Raw genomic sequence first — 26,807 nt, 5'->3', positions numbered from 1 at the left:
TCAGGAGGCTGAAGAAATTCGGCTTGTCACCAAAAACACTCACAAACTTCTACAGATGCACAATCGAGAGCATCCTGTCGGGCTGTATCACCGCCTGGTATGGCAACTGCTCCGCCCACAACCGTAAGGCTCTCCAGAGGGTAGTGAGGTCTGCACAACGCATCACCGGGGGCAAACTACCTGCCCTCCAGGACACCTACACCACCCGATGTCACAGGAAGGCCAAAAAGATCATCAAGGACATCAACCACCCGAGCCACTGCCTGTTCACCCCGCTATCATCCAGAAGGTGAGGTCAGTACAGGTGCATCAAAGCAGGGACCGAGAGACTGAAAAACCGCTTCTATCTCAAGGCCATCAGACTGTTAAACAGCCACCACTAACATTGAGTGGCTGCTGCCAACACACTGACTCAACTCCAGCCACTTTAATAATGGGAATTGATGGGAAATTATGTAAAATATATCACTAGCCACTTTAAACAATGCTACCTTATATAATGTTACTTACCCTACATTATTCATCTCATATGCATACGTATATACTGTACTCTATATCATCTACTGTATCTTTATGTAATACATGTATCACTAGCCACTTTAACTATGCCACTTTGTTTACATACTCATCTCATATGTATATACTGCACTCAATACCATCTACTGTATCTTGCCTATGCCGCTCTGTACCATCACTCATTCATATATCTTTATGTACATATTCTTTATCCCCTTACACTGTGTCTGTCTATAAGGTAGTACTTTTGGAATTGTTAGCTAGATTACTTGTTGGTTATTACTGCATTGTCGGAACTAGAAGCACAAGCATTTCGCTACACTCGCATTAACATCTGCTAACCATGTGTATGTGACAAATACAATTTGATTTGATTTGATTTGAAGCTGGGATTAACATTTTGGATAAATACTCCAGGCCTCTAACAGCTAAGCCTACTGTGATGATGGTATTGAAGCTGGGATTAACATTTTGGAGCATCCAAGGCAACTTGCAAGAACTATTTTTCAACATTGAAAATATGTGTTCAGTGAGCGTAGACGGAGCACAGGAGGAAAGCTGATTCAACTGGCATTTGGAGAGGGATCTTACAAGCAAGTTCCGTGAGGAACGAGAGACTGCTGAGGAGGTTCAACACAGCGTCAAGAAGGCTGCAAATCTTTTGAATCTGGGTACGAACAGGCAGCCTAACTTGCAATTTCTCGAGACGGTTATGAATTGTCCATGTTTGTAAAGCGGTGCAGTAGCCTGTATTCTTGTGGCAAGACAGCCGTGCTGCAAACACATTGTATGTAATTGTACTTTCATCCATCCTGTATTATCAGCAAGCGATTATAGTTGTACCCCCCGTAGTCATTTCTAATGACCCCTTGCCAAGTTAATCCTGCCGCCGGGCCTTTGCCTGCCGCCTAGGTTGTCACTTTTACAAAAAGATTGGTAGGAACAGCCTTGATTACATTCTCTTTCTCTGTGTCTCATTAATAGTGCCAGAAGTTTTCCTCGACCAGGTGACCAGGAAAAGCCCTGGGTCCTAGACCAAGTGACTAGGAAAAGCCCTGGGTCCTAGACCAAGTGACCAGGAAAAGCCCTGGGTCCTAGACCAAGTGACTAGGAAAAGCCCTGGGTCCTAGACCAAGTGACCAGGAAAAGCCCTGGGTCCTAGACCAAGTGACCAGGAAAAGCTCTGGGTCCTAGACCAAGTGACTAGGAAAAGCTCTGGGTCCTAGACCAAGTGACCAGGAAAAGCCCTGGGTCCTAGACCAAGTGACTAGGAAAAGCCCTGGGTCCTAGACCAAGTGACCAGGAAAAGCCCTGGGTCCTAGACCAAGTGACCAGGAAAAGCTCTGGGTCCTAGACCAAGTGACTAGGAAAAGCTCTGGGTCCTAGACCAAGTGACTAGGAAAAGCCCTGGGTCCTAGACCAAGTGACCAGGAAAAGCCCTGGGTCCTAGACCAGGTGACCAGGAAAAGTTCTGAGAAATTCTTATCATATCCACTAGAGGGCGGTGCTGAGCCCCATCACATATTTCAGAGGTAATTCATATCATATCCACTAGAAGGCGGTGCTGAGGCCCCATCCCAGCCCATATCAGGGAGTTAGAATAGACAGTCTACCTGAGTTCCTCGGCTCTCTGATTCTGCTCCTCTTCCAGCTCCAGCCTCATGCACTCCTCTCTTTCCTCCCGCTCCTGCTGCCTCCTCCTCTCCTCCTCTCTCTCCTTCCTCTTCCTCTCCACCTCTAGTCGGCGACGCTCTGCCTTCTCAGCCAACACATTCTTCTGTTGCTCCATATGGGCTGCTGCCTCTCCTCTGTTCTTGTCCTTATTACCCACAGATCATGTATAATGTAGTGAATTCAAGGGTAGCACCGACCAGGACTCAAACCCGGGTCCCTGCACCCATCAGTCCAACAACTTAACCGTTACGCCCAGAGGTCTGAACCTCTGTACGAAGTTGCTAGTTGTTGTACTGAGGTCACTACTATATCAAAATAACATTGGGTAAAAACAATGCTGAGAATGTGTTTGTCCGAAGTGATGTCATATTCCCTACATAGTGCACTACTTCTGACTAGAATCATTTTACTCTAGGGGCCCTAGTCAATAGTAGTGCACTATATAGTGAATAAGGGGCCATTTCCCATGCAGACTATGTCCTCCATACTCACAGTACTGATGCTGGCGTCAGATATGACCAGATTTAACGGTTGTGTTTCTGCTGTCATGACAACCGAGCAGGATGACAGTTGGTCATGAGAGGACCGTCGTTGTCCGCACGGTAAAACCTCGTCCTCACAGGAGTAAGATCTGTGTGAACTCTGACCTGACTGCCCATTGGATGAGGAGCTCCTGAAGACAAAAGGGAATTCAGCAACTCTTGGAAGACAGTGGAAGTGTTTACAGAGCTATGATGGGATAAAACCAACCCATCTGTTTACAGAGCTGTGATTGGATAAAACCAACCCACCTGTTTATAGAGCTGTGATGGGATGAAACCAACCCACCTGTTTACAGTGCTGTGATTGGATAAAACCAACCCACCTGCTTACAGAGCTGTGATTGGATAAAACCAACCCACCTGCTTACAGAGCTGTGATTGGATAAAACCAACCCACCTGCTTACAGTGCTGTGATTGGATAAAACCAACCCACCTGCTTACAGAGCTGTGATTGGATAAAACCAACCCACCTGCTTACAGAGCTGTGATTGGATAAAACCAACCCACCTGCTTACAGAGCTGTGATTGGATAAAACCAACCCACCTGCTTACAGTGCTGTGATTGGATAAAACCAACCCACCTGTTTACAGTGCTGTGATTGGATAAAACCAACCCACCTGTTTACAGTGCTGTGATTGGATAAAACCAACCCACCTGTTTACAGTGCTGTGATTGGATAAAACCAACCCACCTGTTTACAGAGCTGTGATGGGATCTCGGGGATTGGAGGAGGTCACTATGTTCCTCTTCATGTGTGTTTAGTGCAGCACTATCGTCTTCGGTGTCCTTCACATATCCATCAGGACTCAGAGCAGATGGAGACGTCTCAGATGAGCCTTTAGTCTCTTTGGTCTTCTTCGTCCTCTCCACGTCCACGTGGCCTTTAGTCTCTTTGGTCTTCTTCGTCCTCTCCACGTCCACGTGGCCTTTAGTCTCTTTGGTCTTCTTCGTCCTCTCCACGTCCACGTGGCCTTTAGGTTTTCCTATAAGATAGGGAGGGAATCAGTGGAGATGGGTCTCAAACACCATGGGTGCATCCCAAATGGCTCCCTAATCCCTATCTAGTGCACTACTTTAGACCAAGGCCCTAAGGCACCCTATTCCCTATATAGTGCACTACTTTAGACCAAGGCCCTAAGGCACCCTATTCCCTATATAGTGCACTACACTAGACCAGGACCTATAGGGAATAGGGTGCAATTTGGGATGTAATTCATATCAGATATCAGCTCCATTCAACAGGTCATCCTGACAGAGACAGATACTCACCGACAACAAACTCAGCTTGATCTTTGACCCGGTCCTTTTTCTTCTTCCTCAAGACCTTCCCCGCCTCCTTGGAGAGGACTTCCTTGTTCTGCTCCTGCCCTTCATTCACTTTTCTCTTTTTCTGGAAAACAGGAATGACAGCAATGAAGCTGCACCTCTGGTTTTTAATAAACTACAGTATTATGTGTTGGATACAGGGGGGGTATTAAACTACTGTAGTATGTGTTGATACAGGGGGGTTATTAAACTACAGTATTATGTGTTGGATACAGGGGGGGTTTAAACTACAGTATTGTGTGTTGGATACAGGAGGGTTATTAAACTACAGTATTATGTGTTGATACAGGGGGGGGGGATATTAAACTACAGTATTATGTGTTGGATACGGGGGGGGGGGGGTTTAAACTACAGTATTATGTGTTGATACAGGGGGGTTATTAAACTACAGTATTATGTGTTGGATACAGGAGGGTTATTAAACTACAGTATTATGTGTTGGATACAGGGGGGGTTTAAACTACAGTATTGTGTGTTGGATACAGGAGGGTTATTAAACTACAGTATTATGTGTTGATACAGGGGGGGGGATATTAAACTACAGTATTATGTGTTGGATACGGGGGGGGGGGGGGTTTAAACTACAGTATTATGTGTTGATACAGGGGGGTTATTAAACTACAGTATTATGTGTTGGATACAGGAGGGTTATTAAACTACAGTATTATGTGTTGATACGGGGGGGGGGGTATTAAACTACTGTATTATGTGTTCGATACAGGGGTGGTATTAAACTACAGTATTATGTGTTGGATACAGGAGGGTTATTAAACTACAGTATTATGTGTTGATACAGGGGGGGGGATATTAAACTACAGTATTATGTGTTCGATACAGGGGTGGTATTAAACTACAGTATTATGTGTTGGATACAGGGGGGGTATTCATCTACAGTATTATGTGTTGATACAGGGGGAGGGGGGAGGGGTTGTTAAACTACAGCATTATGTGTTGATACAGGGGGGATATTAAACTACAGTATTGTGTGTTGGATACGGGGGGGGGGGCGTTTAAACTACAGTACTATGTGTTGGATACAGGGGGGTTATTAAACTACAGTATTATGTGTTGGATATAGGGGGGGTTATTAAACAACAGTATTATGTGTTGGATACAGGGGGGGGGGGTTATTAAACTACAGTACTATGTGTTGATACAGGGGGGATATTAAACTACAGTATTATGTGTTGATACAGGGGGGGGGTTATTAAACTACAGTGTTGTGTGTTGGATACGGGGGGAGGGGGGTTATTAAACTACAGTACTATGTGTTGATACAGGGGGGTGTTTATTAAACTACAGTATTATGTGTTGGATACAGGGGGAGGGGGGTTATTAAACTACAGTACTATGTGTTGGATACGGGGGGGGGGGGGGGGTGTTTATTAAACTACTGTAGTATGTGTTGATACAGGGGGGTTATTAAACTACAGTACTATGTGTTGGATACAGGGGGGGGGGGTTATTAAACTACAGTATTATGTGTTGGATACAGGGGGGGGGGGGTTATTAAACTACAGTATTATGTGTTGGATACAGGGGGGGGGGGGTTATTAAACTACAGTATTATGTGTTGGATACAGGGGGGGGGGGGTTATTAAACTACAGTATTATGTGTTGATACAGGGGGGGGGGGGTTATTAAACTACAGTATTATGTGTTGGATACAGGGGGGGGGGTTATTAAACTACAGTATTATGTGTTGGATACATGCCGGGGGGGGGGTTAATAAACTACAGTACTATGTGTTGGATACAGGGGGGGTTATTAAACTACAGTACTATGTGTTGGATACGGGGGGGGGGGGGGGTGTTTATTAAACTACTGTAGTATGTGTTGATACAGGGGGGTTATTAAACTACAGTACTATGTGTTGGATACAGGGGGGGGGGGTTATTAAACTACAGTATTATGTGTTGGATACAGGGGGGGGGTTATTAAACTACAGTATTATGTGTTGGATACATGCCGGGGGGGGGGTTAATAAACTACAGTACTATGTGTTGGATACAGGGGGGGGTATTAAACTACAGTATTATGTGTTGGATACAGGCCGGGGGGGTTATTAATCTACAGTATTATGTGTTGGATACAGGGGGGGTTATTAAATTACAGTACTATGTGTTGGATACATGCCGGGGGGGGGGTTATTAAACTACAGTATTATGTGTTGGATACAGGCCGGGGGGGTTATTAATCTACAGTATTATGTGTTGATACAGGGGGGATATTAAACTACAGTATTGTGTGTTGGATACGGGGGGGGGGGGTTTAAACTACAGTACTATGTGTTGGATACAGGGGGGTTATTAAACTACAGTATTATGTGTTGGATACAGGGGGGTTATTAAACTACAGTATTATCTGTTGATACGGGGGGGGGGGGGATATTAAACTACAGTATTATGTGTTGGATACAGGGGGGTTATTAAACTACAGTATTATGTGTTGATACAGGGGGGGGATATTAAACTACAGTATTATGTGTTGATACAGGGGGGGGGATATTAAACTACAAACTTCATTCACTTTTCTCTTTTTCTGGAAAACAGGAATGACAGCAATGAAGCTGCACCTCTGGTTTTTAATAAACTACAGTATTATGTGTTGGATACAGGGGTGGGGATATTAAACTACAGTATTATGTGTTGGATACAGGGGGGTTATTAAACTACTGTAGTATCTGTTGATACAGGGGGGTTATTAAACTACAGTATTGTGTGTTGGATACAGGGGGGGATATTAAACTACAGTAGTATGTGTTGATACGGGGGGGGGGGTATTAAACTACTGTATTATGTGTTGGATACAGGGGGGGATATTAAACTACAGTAGTATGTGTTGATACGGGGGGGGGGGTATTAAACTACTGTATTATGTGTTGGATACAGGGGGGGGGTATTAAACTACAGTATTATGTGTTGGATACAGGGGGGGGGTATTAAACTACAGTATTATGTGTTGATACAGGGGGGGGGGGTTATTAAACTACAGTATTATGTGTTGGATACAGGGGGGGATATTAAACTACAGTATTATGTGTTGGATACAGGGGGGGGTTGTTAAACTACAGTATTATGTGTTGGATACAGGCCGGGGGGGGGGGGGGTTATTAAACTACAGTACTATGTGTTGGAAACATTAAGGGCACTCTATATAGTGCACTTGGGCCCATTGGGCTCTGGTCAATAGAAGTGCACTATGTAGGGAATGGGGTGTCACTTGGGACAACACTGGGGCCCCACAAGCGTGCGTTCTCAGCCTTCTCCTGTACTCGACTGCGTGGCCATGCACGCCTCCAACTCAATCATCAAGTTTGCAAACGACACTACAGTGGTAGGTTTGATTACCAACAACGACGACAGCGCCTCTTCAACCTCAGGAGGCTGAAGAAATTTGACTTGTCACCTAAAACTCTCACAAACTTTTACAAGTGCACAATTGAGAGCATCCTGTCAGGCTGTATCACCGACTGGTACGGCAACTGCACCGCCCACAACCGCAAGGCTCTCCAGAGAGTAGTGAGGTCTGCACTACACATCACAGAGGGCAGTCTACCTGCACTCCAGGACACCTACACCACCCGATGTCACAGGAAGGCCAAAAAGATCATCAAGGACAACAACCACCGGAGCCACTGCCTGTTCACCCTGCTATCATCCAGAAGGCGAGGTCAGTACAGGTGCATCAAAGCTGGGACCGAGAGACTGAAAAACAGCTTATATCTCAAGGCCATCAGACTGTTAAACAGCCACCACTAACATTGAGAGGCTGCTGCCAACATACAGACCTGAAATCACTGGGCACTTTAATGAATGGATCACTAGTCACTTTAATAATGTTTACATATCTTGCATTACTCATCTCATATGTATATACTGTATTCTATACTATCCTACTGTATCTTAGTCTATACATTACTCATCTCATATGTATATACTGTATTCTATACTATTCTACTGTATCTTGGTCTATACATTACTCATCTCATATGTATATACTGTATTCTATACTATTCTACTGTATCTTAGACTATACATTACTCATCTCATATGTGTATACTGTATTCTATACTATCCTACTGTATCTTGATCTATGCCGCTCTGACATCGCTCATCCATATATTTATATTTATATATTCTTATTCCAATCCTTCACTTAGATTTGTGTGTATAAGGCAGTTGTTGTGTAATTGTTAGATATTACTTGTTAGATATTATTATATAGATATAGATATTATTATCGGAACTAGAAGCACAAGCATTTCACTTGTATATAATCTTCTAACCAAGTATATTTATTTATTGAACCTTTACTTAACTAGGCAAGTCAGTTAAGAACAAATTATTATTTACGTGTATGTGACCAATGAAATTAGATTTGAACACCTTGACATACCATTTTCTGTACAGTAGGAGAGTCCTGGGATCCCACCTCTTTATTCAATGTGTCCTCCAGCTTCTCTCTGCTGGCATGTTCCCCTGTTTCCTGTGTCTGTCCCTCTGCCTGCTGTGGATTCTGCTCATCTACTGTCACGTTTGTTTTCTTAGAATGGCCTCCTTTCCTGCTAAAAGGAGAGAAGAAGCAGGATACAAGGTAATGATCGATAAAGATGGAGATACTCGAGGCAGGCACTGATGAGAGGGGAGAGGAGGGAGAGACAGAGGGAGGGAGAGAGAAAGAGAGACAGAGGGAGGGAGAGATGGGGTGGACAGGGGAGAGGGGCTGAGGGAGGGAGGGAGAGAGAAGGAGAAGGAATGCAAACAGCAATTAGACAGGATATGAATGAGGACTAGAACTCTGTGGAGCTTTACACTGTGACCTATGACCTATAACTGCTACGCAGGACCCTGTCAACCTGCAGCCCAGATAGTAGATCTGAGATAGAATGGACAGGACCCGATTAAGGTCTGTCTGAGTCCCAAATGGGTCAACAGCAGTACACTATGTAGGGCGTAGGATGCTATGTGGGATACAGTCTCTTTCACTCACCCACTGGGTGTAAGGGGTCCCTCTGAGTGTTTGGGATTTCTGTTCTGAGAGAAGGCCCATTCTGTAGAGTGGCCTGTGGGGATGGGCTGTGAAGGTTTGTGGGGGTTGATGTTTTTGGTCTCTTCTTCTTCTGTGGTAGGTAAGGAGGATACCCCACTCCTCTGTGGACCTGGCTGAACCCGATCCTGGCTCCTCTTCCTTGTTGTAGACGTCTCCTCATCTTCCTCCCTCCTCACCTCCTTCCCTTCCTCCTGTCTTGGTATCTCCACTGGTGCAACAAGCAGAGTGTGTATAGTTGAGGTCCTTGCAGATCCAGATACTGACCTAGCAGAAGGCTAACAGCTGCTGGGGGTTTCTTTACCTGTCCTGCTGCGGAGGTTGTAGCTGACAGCAGCCATGTCTTTATCGCTTCCTCCAGGTCTCTGAGTGTCTGGGTGCAGCTGGCCAGGGGAGGGACACACCACAGGGTCAGACGAGACAACATCAGCCATAAGATCAGACTCATTTATCAGATCAGACTAAGTGCATTAGACCAGACTAAGTGTATTAGACCAGTGTATTAGACCAGACTAAGTGTATTAGACCAGTGTATTAGACCAGACTAAGTGTATTAGATCAGTGTATTAGACCAGACTAAGTGTATTAGACCAGTGTATTAGACCAGACTAAGTGTATTAGACCAGTGTATTAGACCAGTGTATTAGACCAGACTAAGTGCATTATATCAGACTAAGTGTATTAGATCAGTGTATTAGACCAGACTAAGTGTATTAGACCAGACTAAGTGTATTAGACCAGTGTATTAGACCAGACTAAGTGCATTAGATCAGACTAAGTGTATTAGACCAGTGTATTAGACCAGACTAAGTGTATTAGATCAGACTAAGTGTATTAGACCAGTGTATTATATCAGACTAAGTGTATTAGATCAGTGTATTAGACCAGACTAAGTGTATTAGACCAGACTAAGTGTATTAGACCAGTGTATCAGATCAGACTAAGTGTATTAGATCAGACTAAGTGTATTAGATCAGTGTATTAGACCAGACTAAGTGTATTAGACCAGACTAAGTGTATTAGACCAGTGTATCAGATCAGACTAAGTGTATTAGATCAGACTAAGTGTATTAGATCAGTGTATTAGATCAGACTAAGTGTATTAGACCAGTGTATTATATCAGACTAAGTGTATTAGACCAGTGTATTAGACCAGACTAAGTGTATTAGACCAGTGTATTAGACCAGTGTATTAGACCAGACTAAGTGCATTATATCAGACTAAGTGTATTAGATCAGTGTATTAGACCAGACTAAGTGTATTAGACCAGACTAAGTGTATTAGACCAGTGTATTAGACCAGACTAAGTGCATTAGATCAGACTAAGTGTATTAGACCAGTGTATTAGACCAGACTAAGTGTATTAGATCAGACTAAGTGTATTAGACCAGTGTATTATATCAGACTAAGTGTATTAGATCAGTGTATTAGACCAGACTAAGTGTATTAGACCAGACTAAGTGTATTAGACCAGTGTATCAGATCAGACTAAGTGTATTAGATCAGACTAAGTGTATTAGATCAGTGTATTAGACCAGACTAAGTGTATTAGACCAGACTAAGTGTATTAGACCAGTGTATCAGATCAGACTAAGTGTATTAGATCAGACTAAGTGTATTAGATCAGTGTATTAGATCAGACTAAGTGTATTAGACCAGTGTATTATATCAGACTAAGTGTATTAGATCAGTGTATTAGACCAGACTAAGTGTATTAGACCAGACTAAGTGTATTAGACCAGACTAAGTGCATTAGACCAGTGTATCAGATCAGACTAAGTGCATTAGACCAGTGTATCAGATCAGACTAAGTGCATTAGACCAGTGTATTAGATCAGACTAAGTGTATTAGATCAGACTAAGTGCATTAGGCCAGACTAAGTGTATTAGACCAGTGTATTAGACCAGACTAAGTGTATTAGATCAGACTAAGTATATTAGATCAGTGTATTAGACCAGACTAAGTGTATTAGATCAAAGTATTATATCAGACTAAGTATATTAGATCAGTGTATTAGATCAAACTAAGTGTATTAGATCAGTGTATTATATCAGACTAAGTGCATTAGATCAGTGTATTATATCAGACTAAGTGTATTAGATCAGACTAAGTGCATTAGATCAGTGTAGTATATAAGACTAAGTGAATTAGATCACTGTATTATATCTGACTAAGTGTATTAGACCAGTGTAATAGATCAGACTAAGTGTATTAGATCAGTGTATTATATCAGACTAAGTGAATTAGATCACTGTATTATATCTGACTAAGTGTATTAGACCAGTGTAATAGATCAGACTAAGTGTATTAGATCAGTGTATTATATCAGACTAAGTGTATTAGATCAGTGTATTAGACCAGACTAAGTGTATTAGATCAGTGTATTATATCAGACTAAGTGTATTAGATCAGTGTATTAGACCAGACTAAGTGTATTAGACCAGTGTATTATATCAGACTAAGTGTATTAGATCAGTGTATTAGACCAGACTAAGTGTATTAGATCAGTGTAATAGATCAGACTAAGTGTATTAGATCAGTGTAATAGATCAGACTAAGTGTATTAGATCAGACTAAGTGTATTAGATCAGTGTATTAGATCAGACTAAGTGTATTAGACCAGACTAAGTGTATTAGATCAGTGTAATAGATCAGACTAAGTGTATTAGATCAGTGTAATAGATCAGACTAAGTGTATTAGATCAGACTAAGTGTATTAGATCAGTGTATTAGATCAGACTAAGTGTATTAGATCAGTGTATTACATCAGACTAAGTGTATTAGATCAGTGTATTATATCAGACTACGTGTATTAGATCAGTGTATTAGACCAGACTAAGTGTATTAGATCAGTGTATTAGATCAGACCAGTGTATTAGATCAGACTAAGTGTATTATATCAGACTAAGTGTATTAGATCTGTGTATTATATCAGACTAAGTGTATTAGATCTGTGTATTATATCAGACTAAGTGTATTAGATCAGTGTATTAGATCAGACTAAGTGTATTAGACCAGTGTATTATATCAGACTAAGTGTATTAGATCTGTGTATTATATCAGAATAAGTGTATTAGATCTGTGTATTATATCAGACTAAGTGTATTAGATCTGTGTATTATATCAGACTAAGTGTATTAGATATGTGTATTAGACCAGACTAAGTGTATTAGATCAGTGTATTAGATCAGACTAAGTGTATTAGATCAGTGTATTATATCAGACTAAGTGTATTAGATCTGTGTATTAGACCAGACTAAGTGTATTAGATCAGTGTATTAGATCAGACTAAGTGTATTAGATCTGTGTATTAGACCAGACTAAGTGTATTAGATCAGTGTATTAGATCAGACTAAGTGTATTAGATCAGTGTATTAGATCAAACTAAGTGTATTATATCAGACTAAGTGTATTAGATCAGTGTATTAGACCAGACTAAGTGTATTAGATCAGACTCAGTGTATTATTTATTTTATTAATTTATTAAACCTTTACTTAACCAGGAAGGGCTCATTGAGATTTTAAATCTCTTTTTCAAGAGCGCCCTGACCAAGATGGACAGCACCAAGTCATTACAAAAACATTAGACAGACAACATGAAAATACAAGTAATCAAGTAAAAACCATAGAATTCACAAGAGTATAACAAAATCAAAAACAGCAAATTGAAAACATTGGATCAGACTAAGAAGTGTAGTACAATAAATGTAGTGCCAGATGTTGCTCACCTGTTTCCCTGTAGTTCTGTTCCTGGAAGATTCAGGTCCCTGTCTGTGTCTCTGGCCACCAGACAGGACAGTTTGTCCATCAGATCCTACCGTTTGGAATAATTCACATTGTTCCATGTTGGTTGGGGGTCCTTCGGGATTACTGGCTTCCCCTGGAACAAGAAGGAAAAGCCATCAGATATATAATTGATCCACTTTTATATAAGCTGTGGGTACGTCATGAAACCTAATCAAAACACCCACTACATACCCTGCCATCACCTGCATATTGAGATATGATGATGGCTGGGTATGTCAATTTCAAACTATAACTACCACTTCCATGTAGAGAGAGAATAGTGTAATCTGTCTTTAAATCTGTTCATAAAGAACTCCCAGTCATATGTCTCTCTGAGACATACGTGTTTCCTCTTGAGTATGTCTCAACAGGTTCTAGTTAAACTCCTACATCTCCTTGTTATCTCGGTGAGTGTACCAGGCGCCGAAGGGGTTAGTTTGGGTTATTCTTGTCAGCACCGGCCAAAAACAAAACCATCAGCTGGCTTCTCCTAAACGGTGTATCGTGATTGGGAGAGATAATTCCTCTTGAAATATATATCCCATGACACTCTGGCCCACTCACCTCCTTGACCTCCCTGTGACCCTAACTGATTCCTAACCCTTGACCCTAACTGATTCCTAACCCTTGACCCCTGACCCACAGAGCAGACCAATAACACACCACAACAACACCTAGAGACAGTCAAACCATCAACCCACTACACTAAGGACAGAGTCACTCAACCCACTACACTAAGGGCAGAGTCATTCAACCCACTACACTAAGGGCAGAGTCATTCAACCCACTACACTAAGGGCAGAGTCATTCAACCCACTACACTAAGGGCAGAGTCATTCAACCCACTACACTAAGGGCAGAGTCCTTCATCCCACTACACTAAGGGCAGAGTCATTCAACCCACTACACTAAGGGCAGAGTCATTCAACCCACTACACTAAGGGCAGAGTCCTTCAACCCACTACACTAAGGGCAGAGTCATTCAACCCACTACACTAAGGGCAGAGTCATTCAACCCACTACACTAAGGGCAGAGTCATTCAACCCACTACACTAAGGGCAGAGTCCTTCAACCCACTACACTAAAGGCAGAGTCATTCAACCCACTACACTAAGGTCAGAGTCATTCAACCCACTACACTAAGGGCAGAGTCATTCAACCCACTACACTAAGGGCAGAGTCCTTCAACCCACTACACTAAGGGCAGAGTCATGCAACCCACTACACCAAGGTCAGAGTCATTCAACCCACTACACTAAGGGCAGAGTCATTCAACCCACTACACTAAAGGCAGAGTCATTCAACCCACTACACCAAGGTCAGAGTCATTCAACCCACTACACTAAGGGCAGAGTCATTCAACCCACTACACTAAGGGCAGAGTCATTCTACTAAGGACAGAGTCATTCAACCCACTACACTAAGGGCAGAGTCATTCAACCCACTACACTAAGGACAGAGTCATTCAACCCACTACACTAAAGGCAGAGTCATTCAACCCACTACACTAAGGGCAGAGTCACTCAACCCACTACACTAAGGGCAGAGTCCTTCAACCCACTACACTAAGGGCAGAGTCATTCAACCCACTACACTAAGGGCAGAGTCATTCAACCCACTACACTAAGGGCAGAGTCATTCAACCCACTACACTAAGGGCAGAGTCCTTCAACCCACTACACTAAAGGCAGAGTCATGCAACCCACTACACCAAGGTCAGAGTCATTCAACCCACTACACTAAGGGCAGAGTCATTCAACCCACTACACTAAAGGCAGAGTCATTCAACCCACTACACCAAGGTCAGAGTCATTCAACCCACTACACTAAGGGCAGAGTCATTCAACCCACTACACTAAGGGCAGAGTCATTCTACTAAGGACAGAGTCATTCAACCCACTACACTAAGGGCAGAGTCATTCAACCCACTACACTAAGGGCAGAGTCATTCAACCCACTACACTAAGGGCAGAGTCATTCAACCCACTACACTAAGGGCAGAGTCATTCAACCCACTACACTAAGGGCAGAGTCATTCAACCCACTACACTACAGGCAGAGTCATTCAACCCACTACACTAAGGGCAGAGTCATTCAACCCACTACACTAAGGGCAGAGTCATTCAACCCACTACACTAAAGGCAGAGTCATTCTACTAAGGACAGAGTCATTCAACCCACTACACTAAGGGCAGAGTCATTCTACTAAGGGCAGAGTCATTCTACTGAGGGCAGAGTCATTCTACTAAGGGCAGAGTCATTCAACCCACTACACTAAGGGCAGAGTCATTCTACTAAGGACAGAGTCATTCAACCCACTACACTAAGGGCAGAGTCATTCAACCCACTACACTAAGGTCAGAGTCATTCAACCCACTACACTAAGGGCAGAGTCATGCAACCCACTACACTAAGGGCAGAGTCATTCAACCCACTACACTAAGGGCAGAGTCATTCAACCCACTACACTAAGGGCAGAGTCATTCAACCCACTACACTAAGGACAGAGTCATTCAACCCACTACACTAAGGGCAGAGTCATTCAACCCACTACACTAAGGGCAGAGTCATTCAACCCACTACACTAAGGGCAGAGTCATTCAACCCACTACACTAAGGGCAGAGTCATTCAACCCACTACACTAAGGGCAGAGTCATTCAACCCACTACACTAAGGGCAGAGTCATTCTACTAAGGACAGAGTCATTCAACCCACTACACTAAGGGCAGAGTCATTCAACCCACTACACTAAGGTCAGGGTCATTCAACCCACTACACTAAGGTCAGAGTCCTTCAACCCACTACACTAAGGGCAGAGTCATTCTACTAAGGACAGAGTCATTCAACCCACTACACTAAGGGCAGAGTCATTCAACCCACTACACTAAGGGCAGAGTCATTTAACCCACTACACTAAGGACAGAGTCATTCAACCCACTACACTAAGGGCAGAGTCCTTCAACCCACTACACTAAGGTCAGAGTCATTCAACCCACTACACCAAGGTCAGAGTCATTCAACCCACTACACTAAGGGCAGAGTCATTCAACCCACTACACTAAGGGCAGAGTCATTCAACCCACTACACTAAGGGCAGAGTCATTCAACCCACTACACTAAGGGCAGAGTCCTTCAACCCACTACACTAAGGGCAGAGTCATTCTACTAAGGGCAGAGTCATTCAACCCACTACACTAAGGGCAGACTCATTCTACTAAGGACAGAGTCATTCAACCCACTACACTAAGGGCAGAGTCATTCAACCCACTACACTAAGGGCAGAGTCATTCAACCCACTACACCAAGGGCAGAGTCATTCAACCCACTACACTAAGGGCAGAGTCATTCAACCCACTACACTAAGGGCAGAGTCATTCAACCCACTACACTAAGGTCAGAGTCCTTCAACCCACTACACTAAGGTGGTTGGAAGACAACACTTAGACAGGAGGAGTGAAACTGACAATCGGGATAGAGAAGTGATAACTCCCACCAACGGGAGAACCCGTCTGAATTGTGATCTGTCGCTCAGTAGGAAGTCAACAGGTATCACAAGGTATGTATCCAGTGGAGGCTGGTGAGGGGAGGACGGCTCATAATAATGGCTGGAACGAGTCAATGGAATGGTATCAACCACATCAAAGACGTGGTTTCCATGTGGTTGATACAATTCCACCCCATTCCAGCCATTATAATGAGCCGTACTCCCCTCACCAGCCTCCACTGGATGGATCCCAAACCACCCCCTCACCCCTACCAACTTGCTCGCAGGACCCTCCGTTGACAGGTGTTGCTGATAAAAACTCAGAGGGTGACTTCCAGAGAGTGGTTAGGGGTTCACTAACCATATCATGTTTGGGACACACCCGTGACTAGAATATGATGCAATTAATTAATGTTACACGCATAATTATTCACCGCCCCCCCCCCCCCCAAAGTCAATACTTTGTAGAGCCACCTTTTGCAGCAATTACAGCTGCAAGTCTCTTGGGGTATGTCTCTATAAGCTTGACACATATAGCCACTTGGATTCTTGCCCATTCTTCAAGGCAAAACTGCTCCAGCTCCTTCAAGTTTGATGGGTTCCGCTGGTGTACAGCAATCTTTAAGTCATAACACAGATTCTCAATTGGATTCAGGTCTGGGCTTTGACAAGGCCATTCCAAGACATTTACATGTTTCCCCTTAAACCAGTTGAGTGTTGCTTTAGCAGTATGCTTAGGGTCATTGTCCTGCTGGAGGGTGAAACTCTGTCCCAGTCTCAAATCTCTGGAAGACAAATAGGTTTCCTTCAATAATTCCCCTGTATTTAGCGCAATCCGTCATTCCTTCAATTCTGACCAGTTTCCCTGCCGATGAAAAACATCCCCACAGCATGATGCTGCCACCACCATGCTTCACTGTGGGGATGCTGTTCTCGGGGTGATGAGAGGTGTTGGGTTTGCGCCAGACATAGCGTTTTCCTTGATGGCCAAAAAAGCTAAATTTTAGTTTAATCTGACCAGAGTACCTTCTTCCATATGTTTTGGGAGTCTCCCAAATGCCTTTTGGCGAACACCAAACATGTTTGCTTAATTTTTTCTTTATGCTATTTTTTTCTTGCCACTCTTCTGTAAACCCCAGCTCTGTGGAGTGTACGGCTTAGTGGTGCTATGGACAGATACTCCAGCTCTGTGGAGTGTACGGCTTAGTGGTGCTATGGACAGATACTCCAGCTCTGTGGAGTGTACGGCTTAGTGGTGCTATGGACAGATACTCCAGCTCTGTGGAGTGTACGGCTTAGTGGTGCTATGGACAGATACTCCAGCTCTGTGGAGTGTACGGCTTAGTGGTGCTATGGACAGATACTCCAATCTCCGCTGTGGAGCTTTGCAGCTCCTTCAGGGATATTGTTTTCAGGGTTACGGGGGTTAGGGTTAGGTACTGGCAGGCTCTGTTTGTATCAGTAGGACCCAGGGTTAGGGGTTAGGGTTAGGTACTGGCCTGTGGCTCTAGGCTCTGTTTGTATCAGTAGGACCCAGGGTTAGGGTTAGGGTTAGGGTTAGGGGTTAGGGGTAGGGGTTAGGATTAGGGATTAGGGTTAAGGGCTAGGTACTGACCTGTGGCTATAGACTGTGTTTGCATCAGTAGGACCCAGGGTAGCTCCCCCTCTGAGGTTAGGACCTGGAGAGCTGGTGACATACACAGTGTAGAGGGCAAAGTGAAGGTGTTGTACGTATGAGTGAGCTTACCTTGGCATTCAATCTGTTTAATTTGGAAGCAAACAAATATAATTATTTATTATGGAAATGTTAAGTCTAAACATTAGCTGAGTCTAATTGGAATGTAACCCCCCCCCCTCCACTGCTGTATGTTTCCAATCACCACCAACCTCCCTGTCATTGGCCCGATGACCTCAGTGTCCCTGAAATAGTTAATAACCCCCACATTACATACCATGGTCTCGTGTGACCTGGTCCAGAGCAGAGGTAAGGGCGGGCTGGTCCTCAGTGGCAGACGTATTATTAGGGTCCCACGGGGACATCTGTATAACCTCACCATCAGGACCCAAGATCAAGGTGCCCTGGGATCTGCCTGTCTGCTGCTGCCACTCTGAGAACACACAGAGGTTGTGTCTGAAATGGCACCCTATTCACTATATCAGTAATTTGGACCAGAATATGGTGCCAATGGGCCCTGGTCAAAAGCAGTGCACTATATAGGGAATAGTGTGCCTAACTGAGCATCTAGAAGGGCCTTATCAACATACCAGACATCTACTGAACACAGAGTCCTATGATGTGGGCCGCTTACCTCTGAGCTCCAGGGGTAGGCTGCCTCTGACCATGGCCCTCCCAGGATCGGAGGGGTCCCAGGGGGCATGGACATCAGATCTGTCTTTGTAGATGGCCATGGAGCTCTGTTTGCCTGGGCCTCTGAGCCGACCAGCCAGGGGGCCAGCCAGGGGACCAGCCAGGGGGACAGCAGCCTCTGGAGGAGGAATAGTAAGTATCAGAATAGTGAAAGAAAGATGAATACCTGGTATGGTGCCACAGAGTCCTGTACTATGTATCTGGTACCACAGAGTCCTGTACTATGTATCTGGTACCACAGAGTCCTGTACTATGTATCTGGTACCACAGAGTCCTGTACTATGTATCTGGTACCACAGAGTCCTGTACTATGTATCTGGTGCCACAGAGTCCTGTACTATGTATCTGGTACCACAGAGTCCTGTACTACGTATCTGGTACCACAGAACAGAGTCCTGTACTATGTATCTGGTACCACAGAGTCCTGTACTATGTATCTGGTACCACAGAGTCCTGTACTACGTATCTGGTACCACATAACAGAGTCGTGTACTATGTATCTGGTACCACAGAGTCCTGTACTATGTATCTGGTACCACAGAACAGAGTCCTGTACTATGTAACTGGTACCACAGAGTCCTGTTCTATGTATCTGGTACCACAGAACAGAGTCCTGTACTATGTATCTGGTACCACAGAGTCCTGTACTATGTATCTGGTACCACAGAGTCCTGTACTATGTAGCTGGTACCACAGAGTCCTGTACTATGTATCTGGTACCACAGAACATAGTCGTGTACTATGTATCTGGTACCACAGAGTCCTGTACTATGTATCTGGTACCACAGAGTCCTGTACTACGTATCTGGTACCACATAACAGAGTCGTGTACTATGTATCTGGTACCACAGAGTCCTGTACTATGTATCTGGTACCACAGAGTCCTGTACTATGTATCTGGTACCACAGAACAGAGTCCTGTACTATGTAACTGGTACCACAGAGTCCTGTTCTATGTATCTGGTACCACAGAACAGAGTCCTGTACTATGTATCTGGTACCACAGAGCAGAGTCCTGTACTATGTAGCTGGTACCACAGAGTCCTGTACTACGTATCTGGTACCACAGAACAGAGTCCTGTACTATGTATCTGGTACCACAGAGTCCTGTACTATGTATCTGGTACCACAGAGTCCTGTACTATGTAGCTGGTACCACAGAGTCCTGTACTATGTATCTGGTACCACAGAACATAGTCGTGTACTATGTATCTGGTACCACAGAGTCCTGTACTATGTATCTGGTACCACAGAGTCCTGTACTATGTATCTGGTACCACAGAGTCCTGCACTATGTATCTGGTACCACAGAGTCCTGTACTATGTATCTGGTACCACAGAGTCCTGTACTACGTATCTGGTACCACAGAGTCCTGTACTACGTATCTGGTACCACAGAGTCCTGTTCTATTATCTGGTACCATAGAGTCCTGTACTATGTATCTGGTACCACAGAACAGAGTCCTGTTCTATTATCTGGTACCACAGAGTCCTGTACTATGTATCTGATGCCACAGAACAGAGTCCTTTACTATGTATCTGGTACCACAGAGTCCTGTACTATGTATCTGGTACCACAGAGTCCTGTACTATGTATCTGGTACCACAGAGTCCTGTAAACGTATCTGGTACCACAGAGTCCCTGTACTATGTATCTGGTACCACATAACAGAGTCCTGTACTGTGTATCTGGTACCACAGAACAGAGCCCTAAACTACGTAGCTGGTACCACAGAACATATATCACTTAATCCGGCATAGCCAAAGACACGACATCACATTACAAGACAGGACCGTGCAGTATCGAAGAGCTCTTACTGCTGTTCGATCATCCTATTTTTCCAACTTAATTGAGGAAAATAAGAACAATCCAAAATTCCTTTTTGATACTGTCGCAAAGCTAACTAAAAAGCAGCATTCCCCAAGAGACGATGGCTTTCACTTCAGCAGTAATAAATTCATGAACTTCTTTGAGGAAAAGATCATGATTATTAGAAAGCAAATTACGTACTCCTCTTTAAATCTGCGTATTCCTTCAAAGCTCAGTTGTCCTGAGTCTGCACAACTCTGCCAGGACCTAGGATCAAGAGAGACACTCAAGTGTTTTAGTACTATATCTCTTGACACAATGATGAAAATAATCATGGCCTCTAAACCTTCAAGCTGCATACTGGACCCTACTCCAACTAAACTACTGAAAGAGCTGCTTCCTGTGCTTGGCCCTCCTATGTTGAACATAATAAACAGCTCTCTATCCACCGGATGTGTACCAAACTCACTAAAAGTGACAGTAATAAAGCCTCTCTTGAAAAAGCCAAACCATGACCCAGAAAATATAAAAAACTATCGGCCTATATCGAATCTTCCATTCCTCTCAATTTTTTTTTTAGAAAAGGCTGTTGCGCAGCAACTCATTGCCTTCCTGAAGACAAACAATGTATACGAAATGCTTCAGTCTGGTTTTAGACCCCATCATAGCACTGAGACTGCACTTGTGAAGGTGGTAAATTACCTTTTAATGGCATCAGACCGAGGCTCTGCATCTGTCCTCGTGCTCCAAGACCTTAGTGCTGCTTTTGATACCATCGATCACCACATTCTTTTGGAGAGATTGAAAACCCAAATTGGTCTACACGGACAAGTTCTGGCCTGGTTTAGATCTTATCTGTCGGAAAAATATCAGTTTGTCCTCTGACAAATCAACTGTCAATTTCGGGGTTCCTCAAGGTTCAGTTTTAGGACCACTATTGTTTTCACTATATATTTCACCTCTTGGGGATGTCATTCGAAAACATAATGTTAACTTTTACTGCTATGCGGATGACACACAGCTGTACATTTCAATGAAACATGGCGAAGCCCCAAAATTGCCCTCGCTAGAAGCATGTGTTTCAGTCATAAGGAAGTGGATGGCTGCAAACGTACTACTTTTAAACTCGGACAAAACAGAGATGCTTATTCTAGGTCCCAAGAAACAAAGAGATCTTCTATTGAATCTGACAATTAATCTTGATGGTTGTACAGTCGTCTCAAATGAAACTGTGAAGGACCTCGGCGTTACTCTGGACCCTGATCTCTCTTTTGAAGAACATATCAAGACTGTTTCAAGGACAGCTTTTTTTCATCTACGTAACATTGCAAAAATCAGAAACTTTCTGTCCAAAAATGATGCGGAAAAATTAATCCATGCTTTTGTCACTTCTAGGTTAGACTACTGCAATGCTCTACTTTCCGGCTACCCGGATAAAGCCACTAAATAAACCCCAGTTAGTGCTAAATACAGCTGCTAGAATCCTGACTAGAACCAAAAAATGTGATCATATTCCTCCAATACTAGCCTCCCTACACTGGCTTCCTGTCAAGGCACGGGCTGATTTCAAGGTTTTACTGCTAACCTACAAAGCATTACATGGGCTTGCTCCTACCTATTTCTCTGATTTGGTCCTGCCGTACATACCTACACGTACGCTACAGTCACAAGAAGCAGGCCTCCTAATTGTCCCTAGAATTTCTTAGCAAACAGCTGGAGGCAGGGCTTTCTCCTATAGAGCTCAATTTTTATGGAATGGTCTGCCTATCCATGTGAGAGACGCAAACTCGGTCTCAACCTTTAAGTCTTTACTGAAGACTCATCTCTTCAGTGGGTCATATGATTGAGTGTAGTCTGGCCCAGGAGTGTGAAGGTGAACAGAAAGGCTCTGGAGCAACGAACCGCCCTTGCTGTCTCTGCCTGGCCGGTTCCCCTCTTTCCACCGGGATTCTCTGCCTCTAACCCTATTACAGGGGCTGAGTCACTGGCTTACTAGGGCTCTTTCATACTGTCCCTAGGAGGGGTGCGTCACTTGAGTGGGTTGAGTCACTGATGTGATCTTCCTGTCTGGGTTGGCGCCCCCCCTTGGGTTGTGCCGTGGCGGAGGTCTTTGTGGGATATACTCGGCCTTGTCTCAGGATGGTAAGTGGTGGTTGAAGATATCCCTCTAGTAGTGTGGGGGCTTTGCTTTGGCAAAGTGTGTTGGGTTATATCCTTCCTGTTTGGCCCTGTCCGGGGGTGTCATCGGATGGGGCCACAGTGTCTCCTGACCCCTCCTGTCTCAGCCTCCAGTATTTATGCTGCAGTAGTTTATGTGTCGGGGGGCCAGGGTCAGTTTGTTATATCTGGAGTACTTCTCCTGTCGTATACGGTGTCCTGTGTGAATTTAAGTATGCTCTCTCTAATTCTCTATTCCTCTCTTTCTTTCTCTCTCTTGGAGGTCCTGAGCCCTAGGACCATGCCTCAGGACTACCTGGCATGATGACTCCTTGCTGTCCCCAGTCCACCTGGCCGTGCTGCTGCTCCAGTTTCAACTGTTCTGCCTGTGATTATTATTATTTGACCATGCTGGTCATTTATAAACATTTGAACATCTTGGCCATGTTCTGTTATAATCTCCACAAGGCACAGCCAGAAGAGGACTGGCCACCCCTCATAGCCTGGTTCCTCTCTAGGTTTCTTCCTAGGTTTTGGCCTTTCTAGGGAGTTTTTCCTAGCCACCGTTCTTCTACACCTGCATTGCTTGCTGTTTGGGGTTTAGGCTGGGTTTCTGTACAGCACTTTGAGATATCAGCTGATATAAGAAGGGCTATATAAATACATTTGATTTGATTTGATCATTGCCCTCTGCATTACCTTTTACACTGAAGGGAACTGACTTTCCCTAGCCTGGATTCCAGTCTGTGTCTTTGTAACTTACTTTCCCTAGCTTGGATTCCAGTCTGTGTCTTTGTAACTTACTTTCCCTAGCCTGGATTCCAGTCTGTGTCTTTGTAACTTACTTTCCCTAGCTTGGATTCCAGTCTGTGTCTTTGTAACTTACTTTCCCTAGCCTGGAATCCAGTCTGTGTCTTTGTAACTGACTTTCCCTAGCCTGGATTCCAGTCTGTGTCTTTGTAACTTACTTTCCCTAGCCTAGATGCCATTGTGATTCTGGGTAACTGACATTCCCTAGCCTGGATGCCATTCTGTTTCTGAGTAACTTACTTCCCCAGGTGTTCCCTAATCTGGGTTCCAGTCTGTTTCTGGGTAAATTACTTTCCCTTGCCTGCATGCCAGTCTGTTTCTTGGTATTTGACTTTCCCTAGCCTGGATGCCAGTCTGTTTCTGGTTGACTAACATTCCCTAGCCTGGATGCCAGTCTGTTTCTGGTTGACTAACATTCCCTAGCCTGGATGCCAGTCTCTTTCTGGTTGGCTAACATTCCCTAGCCTGGATGCCAGTCTGTTTCTGGTTGACTAACATTCCCTAGCCTGGTTGCCAGTCTGTTTCTGGTTGACTAACATTCCCTAGCCTGGATGCCAGTCTGTTTCTGGTTGACTAACATTCCCTAGCCTGGATGCCAGTCTGTTTCTGGTTGACTAACATTCCCTAGCCTGGATGCCAGTCTGTTTCTGGTTGACTAACATTCCCTAGCCTGGATGCCAGTCTGTTTCTGGTTGACTAACATTCCCTAGCCTGGTTGCCAGTCTGTTTCTGGTTGACTAACATTCCCCAGCCTGGATGCCAGTCTGTTTCTGGTTGACTAACATTCGCTAGCCTGGATGCCAGTCTGTTTCTAGTTGACTAACATTCCCTAGCCTGGTTGCCAGTCTGTTTCTGGTTGACTAACATTCCCTAGCCTGGATGCCAGTCTGTTTCTGTGTAACTGACTTTCCCTAGCCTGGATGCCATTCTGTTGTTGTGTAACTTACTTTCCCTAGCCTGGATGCCAGTCTGTTTCTGCTCTCTTACCTATTTCCCAACTCCATTTAGTTTCTTAGGGAATTGTCAAACCAACTCAATGCTTGGCTTGACAATGGCAGCAATGGAGTTGGCAAGAGCACAATCAGATCTGGGACCAGGCTATAGGAGGAGACAACCGATCTGGGACCAGGCTATAGGAGGAGACTACAGATCTGGGACCAGGCTATAGGAGGAGACAACCGATTTGGGACCAGGCTATAGGAGGAGACTACAGATCTGGGACCAGGCTATAGGAGGAGTCTATAGATCTGGGACCAGGCTATAGGAGGAGACAACAGATCTGGGACCAGGCTATAGGAGGAGACAACAGATCTGGGACCAGGCTATAGAAGGGGACTACAGATCCGGGACCAGGCTATAGGAGGAGACTACAGATCTGGGACCAGTATAATCCCCTCAGCCCAGTGAATACCTTCCCCAGGCTGAAGTAGAGAGCGACCGTTCTGCTCAGGCCAGGTCTGCTTAGAGCCTTTCTCAGGGAGACCCCTTCCTCCTCCTCCTCCTCGTCCTTCTCCTTCCCCTCTTCTAGTGCTCTCTATTTTGTGTCCTGTGTCTCCACAGTGAGGCTCCCCTTTCTCCTCCTCTGATGGCTTGTAGTGGACACCAGCTGAGAGACACAGAAGAGACCGACAAGACAACAGGATGAATATCGTTAGTGGAAAACAAAATGTGTGTTTTAATGACTTACCTGGTTAAACAATACAATCAATAAGAATGTCCTAGTAGGTATTAGTCAGCATGTCAAATAGCCTAGTGGTTAGAGCGTTGGACTTGTAACCCGAAAGGTTGCAAGATCAAATCTCCGAGCTGACAAGGTAAAAACCAAAAAAAGTGTAGCAGTGTAACTGACTGTTACCAGGCCATCATTGAAAATAAGAATTTGTTCTAGTTAGATAAAAGTCAAACATTTTTATTTAAATACCACACGGAGCCTGCACCCCCTCCTCTTCTGTATGTCCAAGGGGTAGTAGCACTGACAGCAGCAGCCTCCTGGGCCCTGGCTTCTCCAGGTGGGCCCTCTCTGGATGGGCTTGTGGCTCTAGGATGGTGTGGACAGGATAGGTCTGGGTCAACCTCTCTGGATGGGTTCCAGCCTCTGGCTGGGTCTGGGCTGGATCCTCAGAGCTGACATACTCCTCATGTATGAGTGGCAGGAACTTCCCCCCCAGCCCACCTGGACTCCTTGGTTTCTGCCATATGACGATTTAGAGTTATTATGTTGGAATTCTATGAAGCTCAAAGCTAGTGTCATTAGACTTACCCTCTTACTACTGTCCTGGTCCAGACTGACCACTGAGCCAGAAAAAAGGGGAGGGAGATGCAATCTGGAGAAGCTGGGGTTCGAGGATGTGTTGTCCAATCTGGAGAAGCTGGGCTCAGAGTATGTGTTTTCCTTTTTTGTGTCTGTGCTGCCTTGTTTCACTGACCGAATAAACAAAAAAGTTTGACTCTGTGAAACACGTGAACACTCACATGCACACTCACAATCCTTCTTCATTCTTCACAACTGACCTGAAGGAAGGTAAACTCACGTGTCCGTCCCTGCTGGGCCCCACCCAGGTAACCACCATAGTAGTTGACGTGTGATAGCTGGCTGCTTCTCCAGGAGGAATCTACTGAGGCCGTCTTCAGAGGGCAGGGTCTCTCTCCTCCCTGTAGAGGCCAGGGTCTCTCTCCTCTCTGTAGAGGGCAGGGTCTCTCTCCTCCCTGTAGAGGCCAGGGTCTCTCTCCTCTCTGTAGAGGCCAGGGTCTCTCTCCTCCCTGTAGAGGCCAGGGTCTCTCTTCTCCAACCTCCTCACAGTCTTTCACACTAAATCATTATAAATTACTCAACTTCTATAGTGCTTTTCATAACATAAAGAAATCTCAAAGCAATATGCCATGCAAACATGCAAAATATCATGAGTAGCCAAGCTATAGCTAACTACGCTGAACAAAAATGTAAACTCAACATGTAAAGTGTTGGTCCCGTGTTTCATGAGCTGAAATAAAAGACACCAGAAATGTTCCATACACACAAAAAGCTTGTTTCTCTCAAATTTTGTGCACAAATTTGTTTACATCCCTGTAAGTGAGCATTTCTCCATGGCCAAGATAATCAATCCATCTAACAGGTGTGGCATATCAAGAAGCTGATTAAACAGCATGACCATTACACAGGTGCACCTTGTGCGGGGGACAATAAAAGACCATGTCCAACAGAGCTGTTGACAGAGAATTGAATGTTCATTTCACCGGGCTCCACTACAGCCCCGTCCATGTTGGGCTCCTTTGTCTTGT

The 26,807-nt window shown here is 44.4% G+C and overlaps 1 protein-coding gene across 3 annotated transcripts in view; it reads right to left on the bottom strand.

Moving 5' to 3' along the window:
• LOC110504992 (uncharacterized protein KIAA2012) overlaps positions 1-26,807 on the bottom strand; it is a 49,001-nt gene that overhangs the window by 9,709 nt on the left and 12,485 nt on the right. The window contains exons 8-22 of one of the 3 annotated variants that reach the window (XM_036975359.1): positions 26,060-26,337; positions 25,789-25,949; positions 25,450-25,717; positions 24,940-25,134; positions 18,693-18,869; positions 18,336-18,491; positions 17,999-18,070; positions 12,840-12,991; positions 9,414-9,492; positions 9,053-9,320; positions 8,459-8,627; positions 4,004-4,124; positions 3,426-3,717; positions 2,683-2,863; positions 2,130-2,335 (exon numbers count right to left, since the gene is read on the bottom strand). In XM_036975359.1, coding sequence (XP_036831254.1) covers positions 2,130-2,335; positions 2,683-2,863; positions 3,426-3,717; positions 4,004-4,124; positions 8,459-8,627; positions 9,053-9,320; positions 9,414-9,492; positions 12,840-12,991; positions 17,999-18,070; positions 18,336-18,491; positions 18,693-18,869; positions 24,940-25,134; positions 25,450-25,717; positions 25,789-25,949; positions 26,060-26,337 — 2,775 coding nt within the window. The remainder of the gene's footprint in view (positions 1-2,129; positions 2,336-2,682; positions 2,864-3,425; positions 3,718-4,003; positions 4,125-8,458; positions 8,628-9,052; positions 9,321-9,413; positions 9,493-12,839; positions 12,992-17,998; positions 18,071-18,335; positions 18,492-18,692; positions 18,870-24,939; positions 25,135-25,449; positions 25,718-25,788; positions 25,950-26,059; positions 26,338-26,807) is intronic. The other 2 variants (XM_036975361.1, XM_036975360.1) reach the window with 2 other exon arrangements.

This window comes from Oncorhynchus mykiss, chromosome 3, assembly GCF_013265735.2.
Source record: "Oncorhynchus mykiss isolate Arlee chromosome 3, USDA_OmykA_1.1, whole genome shotgun sequence".
NCBI lineage: Eukaryota > Metazoa > Chordata > Actinopteri > Salmoniformes > Salmonidae > Oncorhynchus > Oncorhynchus mykiss.
This window is presented reverse-complemented; position numbering and strand designations above follow the sequence as displayed.